The sequence below is a fragment of the Gymnoscopelus microlampas genome, assembly GCF_963454915.1.
Source record: "Gymnoscopelus microlampas genome assembly, chromosome: 21".
NCBI lineage: Eukaryota > Metazoa > Chordata > Actinopteri > Myctophiformes > Myctophidae > Gymnoscopelus > Gymnoscopelus microlampas.
In genome coordinates this window covers 33,730,543-33,736,671 of record NC_139958.1, presented here as the reverse complement: position 1 = coordinate 33,736,671, position 6,129 = coordinate 33,730,543, and the positions used below count along the sequence as shown (strand labels likewise).

General features: G+C 41.9%; 1 protein-coding gene across 1 annotated transcript; it reads left to right on the top strand.

Annotated features, from left to right (window-relative positions):
* Positions 1-2,907: 2,907 nt before the first annotated feature.
* Positions 2,908-5,799, top strand: LOC311037917 (T-box-containing protein TBX6L-like; the record flags this gene model as incomplete). Its single annotated transcript, XM_084047213.1, has 7 exons — positions 2,908-3,035; positions 3,155-3,257; positions 3,960-4,124; positions 4,257-4,403; positions 4,523-4,715; positions 4,983-5,148; positions 5,301-5,799. 7 exons carry the CDS (start codon positions 2,908-2,910, stop codon positions 5,797-5,799), a joined length of 1,401 nt encoding a protein of 466 aa, XP_083903339.1.
* Positions 5,800-6,129: the final 330 nt, after the last annotated feature.

Sequence of the window (6,129 nt, the reverse complement as noted above, 5' to 3'; positions counted from 1 at the left end):
AAAAATAGCTAATCTACAAGTGCACAATGCATCTCGATGTGATGAGTTGTGAGCTTGTAAATCAGCTGGACATTTTTCCCACCATCTATTTTTTATTATTATTATGAAGTAACGCCTCTGAAATAAGATAAGCTAAAGTCAGATTTTTCAAAAAGGGCAGGCAGGACACACAAGTAAACAACATAGCTTTTGCTCTGATTTGGACCCATCCTGCCTTCTCTCTCGTCCAGGCGCACATTACAGGCTCAGGCTGCACCCAGCAGATCAGAGGACACTTCCGATGGACATACACAGTGGTGGATGAAGTACTCACATTGTTTTGTATTACTTAAGTAAAAGTATCAATACTACAATGTAGAATAAAACAATGTAAAAGTCTGGTTTTAAACATTTGATTTGAGTAAAAGTACAAAAGATATTGGGATTGAAATATACTTAAAGTACTCATTGTGCAGAATGCCCCACTTTAAAAGTTTTCAAAACATATACAAATCTTTAGAAAATAGCCACACGTTGTGAGCTTGTACGTCAGCTATATTTTTTATAATATTTGCCATCTGAGATGTAGTGGTGTAAACGTATTGAAAATTGGAAAGACTCCAGTAGTAAGTAAGAATGCCTCAAAATACCCACTTTGTACTTAAGTACAGTACTTTAGTAAACATACTCAGTCACTTTCCACCACTGCTTCCAGGGCACTTCAAATGGACATACAGCAGGGGGCAGGACCAAACGGCCTTGTAGGATTAGCAACCATTGTCAAGGCCAGACCCTAACTACAACAACCCCCTCCCTACCTTCTCTGCTCCAATACACAACAAGCACAACCATCAGGAACAGTCTGGAGACTGAGGGCTGTTACATCCTGATGTTGTTCCTCCACCCCTGGGGTACAGATCTGTTTCATCCATCCACAGTGAAACATCCTGAGTGTTAAATTTTAACTCTGAGATGGTACAAATGTAACCAAACAGACCCTACATTTTGCACACTCTCAGAGTTACAAATTATATAAATTGACACTGCACATTTGACTGTGTCCCCTTCTCCAGCTTGGAAGGAGAAATCTAAGTCCACCAAACATTGTTAAACATTAACAGCAGGTCCATTTGGATACATGTGTAGACACTCCCAGAGTTAAATTAACACTGAGGCACTATAATAAGCTAAAGTTAGATTTAAAAAAAGTCATGGACACAAGTAAACAACATTGTCTGTTGTTTTTACTGTGTAACCATCATGGGTTAGTTAGAAGTTCATACTTTACTGTATGTACATTTGCTTACAATCATGCCATCTGCTGGCATTGGCCAAAAACACAGCAAGCCATATTATTTTCTTTAAACCAGAATTGGCAAGATAGTTCATACATTTGTGATGTTTGGAGTGAATCCTGAGTGTTAAGGCTAGATAAATGGATATGCAAGGGTACATTTAAACTCTCTGGGTAAAATGAACACTTGGGACTTTGCTGTGTCTGTGATTTAAGTAAGAAACAAGAACCAGAAAAATTAATAATAATATAGAGATAATGAGTTTGTGTACAACATTTTTAAGTTAGCCTACCTACTATGGTTACTTGTAATATTGCAATCTTTGCAATCAGCTCTGTTAATTCATTTCTTGTAGGCCTATTTATTTTATTGTATGTACATACATTTTGTTTTATGTCACACTTGCTTTGACAATGTAGACATGTGTTTCACATGCCAATAAAGCTCCATTGAATTGAACAGAGTTGAAATTAAATGAATGAGGCAGAGGAAGAAAACATACAGGGCTAATGAAAGATGGAATTGAGTAAAGCAGGCAAGCAACATGTTTCTCAGTCTCTTTGCAAACACATGAAACCTAATGTCCCTATTCTGGGGGCAAACATAATATGGCAGACAAATGCAGATTTGCAAGCTCAGATCTGCAAGCTCACATGTTGCAAGCTTGTAGATATGCCATTTTGCCTAAATTAATGTTGATAAATCTTCTCTTTTGGGGGATCCATGCTACAAAAAAAACATTTTCAAATGGGGTCCACAGAGAATCCATATCAATTTGGGGGTCCTTGACCTTAAAATGTTTGAGAACCATTGACTCTCAGACACAAACAAGCATAGTGTACTCTGCAAGCATGTTGATGGCCCATGTGTATCCACTGGAACAAAAGGCCACCAACAACTCTAGTACATCTATGCATAATGTCACAGTGTGAGCACTCCCCTGATGAGCCCACTTCAAAGGGTTAGACACCAGATAATGAGTCTGCCTGCCCCCTCACTCTACCCTGAGCACTCTACCTACCTAGGCCCCTCCCATTCTGGGAGGACCAATCAAGTTCAAGGGTCAAGCCTTCAGGAGTCCAAGACATGAGGGGTGAGGATATTTAAAGGTCCTCACTCCATGGATGAACAGCACAGCACAACAACTTGAACTAAAGCTCTTGGAACTTCCTGCACTTCATTGCTTTGTCTCTCTCAGAAGAACCCCAAGGCTCCACAGGCTGCTGCTACTACTACTACTACTACTGCTGCTGCTGCTTTGGCGAAGATCTTAAGAAGATAGAATGCAGCAAATCTGTGGTAAGTCTCACATTTAATTATCTTTTGGATCAAACTTCAAACACAGGATGATCCTCTGTGTTATTTTAACTCGACTGGTCCATGCATTTGTACCCTCTTCAGAGTTAAATTAACGAATGGAACCAAATGGACCTGCCAGGGTGCATTTGGTTTCATCAAAGTCAAAGTTAACAATAAGGATTGACTGCATTATAAGTGCATGAGCATGCAACTTGTGTGACATGTAGCTAAAAACACAGTGAAACTGATTTCTTGTGACCGATGTGATTTCTTGATTTTAATTCTGGCTATATTCTATTTGTTTCTGTCGATAGACTCCAAGCCTAGCTTCAGCATGGCACAGTACCCTCCTGCAGATGAACCCTACCAGCAGGCAACCACCAACTTGACTTTGGAGAACTCTGATCTGTGGAAGACCTTCCATGGCTTTGAAACAGAGATGATAATCACCAAGCACGGAAGGTAAGACTTTCACCCAGCACTCAGCAGCAACTGTAATAATCACAGGCATTCCTATAGCTGGCCCTAATTCATTTGGACAGTAAGTTCATCAGTGTTGTTTTTGTTTCTGTGCTTTTCAGGAGAATGTTTCCACACTGTAACATCAGCCTCTCTGGACTCCAGCCCTATGCAAATTACGTTGTTATGGTGGACATGGTTCCTGTGGATAACTTCAGATACAAGGTAAGAATAATTTACAGCTGAAATATTACAATATTTGAAGATGTGCAGATTCCATTTTAAGCCACTAGTCATGCCAGACATTAACCCACCCACAATGGGCCAATCACCACAGCTCCTGCATATGAAAGAGTATTATCACTTCCTGTTTTTTCTACACTCAGTTGGAGGGCTTTCAATTAGCATCCTTCCAAGACTTCTCCTCATAGGAGCAATCAGGCTTTTTATATGGCCCTCATATCAGTTGCCCTGGACCATTTGGTCTCACACACACTTATTAGCATGCACATGAAAAGAGAGGTGAAATACATTAGCAAGGATTTGGTGATAAGAAAGAGACTAATGTTGCCTGGTGTCCCACATTTTCTCATATAATAAAGATTTAGATGTATTTGTACTATTATATACCATACTATATTGTACTTGTATTGTACTTTTTTTTACTGTAGAAACTGCCATTTGTCGTAAGAGTGGTTAAATGTAACAGAATCAGATTTCATTGTATCACCAATATAGCAAACATCAACAAGGATAGACTTTCATCACATGTTGATTAATTTCATGCACTGCCTATTTGTTACGCAACAGATGTTGTATTTCTTGTGCAGAGAAAATTATGTAAAACCTGGCGAAGAGACTTGCTTGATCAGACTTGCCCCACGGTTTCACACCTAACCCCCCTTCTTCTCCTGTATCCTTCTGTAGTGGAATAATGACAAGTGGGAAGTAGCCGGGAAGGCAGAGCCCCAGCCCCCGTGTCGAACCTACGTCCATCCTGACTCCCCCGCCACGGGAACTCACTGGATGAAGCAGTCCGTGTCCTTCCTCAAGATGAAACTCACCAACAACACTTTGGATCAGTTTGGACATGTAAGGATAGCCAACAACTTGCAGTGTTATGAAAGCATATTATTATTATTACTACTACTACTACTACTACTGTTAATAGCAGTCCTTATGCATATCTTTAATGCTGTTTTGTGCTCTCTCTTTGATTATTAGATCATCCTGCACTCGCTGCACCGTTACCAGCCCAGGTTTCATGTGATCCAGGCAGACAGCCCTTACACGGTCTGCTGGGGACATTTCCAGACCTTCTCCTTCCCAGAGACTGCTTTTACCGCAGTCACTGCTTACCAGAACACCAAGGTGTGTACCATTGCTGTGTTAAAAACAAACAAAGAAAGTAATACAAACTTCTGTTTAAATAATATCTTGATGCAAGCATTGATACTAGCATGGCTGACACCCCTTTCTCCCTCTTAAAGATCACCAAATTGAAGATTGACCACAACCCCTTCGCCAAAGGATTCCGAGAGGACGGTACCCACCCTCAAAGCAAGAGGTGCCGCTCAAACAACAGTCCCAAGAGTGCTGCCAAGAAAGCCAAGCTAGATATGAAGGCCGAGCTGGATATGAAGGCCGAGCTGGATATGAAGGCTGTGTACAATAGTCCCCCAGGTAATACCCCCCTCCAAAACATTATCTTTGTGCTAATTGCAGCATAAACTAAACCAGGAAGGAATTCTAATTTCATTCATGCCATCAGTCGTATACTGTATTATATTATTATACTTAAATTAATATTATTTACATTGCTTTTTTGGGGCAATCTTTTTGCTCTGACTGACTCTTTGTCTAGAGTATAATTGAATGATGGGGTATGATGGGGTGCAACTATAAAAACATCTTGGATCTCAAATTAACCTGTGTGTATTACCTTCTTAGGCCTCCAGAGGTCGCCCTATGCCACTCAATCGTTGGAGGTCATGAAGAGTCCCAAGGAGGAGAGTCAACTTTCACCCTGGGCTGTGGAGTCCTTGGAACTGCAAGGACAAGACTACAGCAGTGAGGAACAAATGGTCCCAGCATCCATGGCATACCAACACTACCGGTAGGCTTACTATATACGATATAATGTAGAATAGCCATGCCAGTTGGTTTAAACCAAATTCAAATTATTATTTTGTATCTACGTCAGCAACATATATACACAATTGAGCATGGATTGAGCATAACCCCAACCCTCTTTGTCTCCTCCTCCAGATCTGGCGAGCATTCCGGACTCCCTTCCCCTGTCTCTGTGGCGGGAGAATGTGACGGACGGCGCAGCTACGAATCCCACGTCCCAGACGTAGCCACCGTTCCCGAGCATAACCAGGGCTTCAGATTCGACCTCTGCAGGGAGATAGATCAACACAACCAACAACGAGCCCCTGTCCAGAGCCAGGCTGCCATGCCCGGCCAAGACTACCGGCCTGCCCCCGTTGGCATGCCCATGCCATTCAAAACGAACGCCGGCATCCGGGGCTACCCAATCTATGGGCACGGGTACTACCCAGCTGAGCAGAGTATGAGTCACAGAGGAGAGGCTGAGGCAGCTGGACAGTACGTGATGCATCCACTCACACACCCCTCTCTCCATACGCACGCCGCCGCCGCTGCCATCCCCGACCACAGCGGACAACAACGCAGCTACCATCACCATGGTGGAAACACAGCCGAGTGGAGCCAGTACCCACTCTTCTCCTACCCCTGTTGGTGATTTTTTTGACATGACAATATGAAGACCCCCTGCTCTTTGCCAAGAGATGAAAGGATGACAAGCCAAAGTTGTTTCGAGTGCATACTTAGCACACTTAGTTTCTTGGGGTAAAATGTAAAAAGCATTGTATGCAAATGAAGAACTTGTTTATCTTGTAAAAAGTTAGTTAAATTTAGAGAGTTAGACTCTCTGAGTTGTACAGTGTACATTAGCAATGGAGTCTGTTGATTCCCAGACTATGCATTCTATTTCTTATTGATTATGATTTGTTTTATTTTTTTTGAGCGATATGCAACACTATTCTGTATCACTGTGTGATGGGCAATAAAG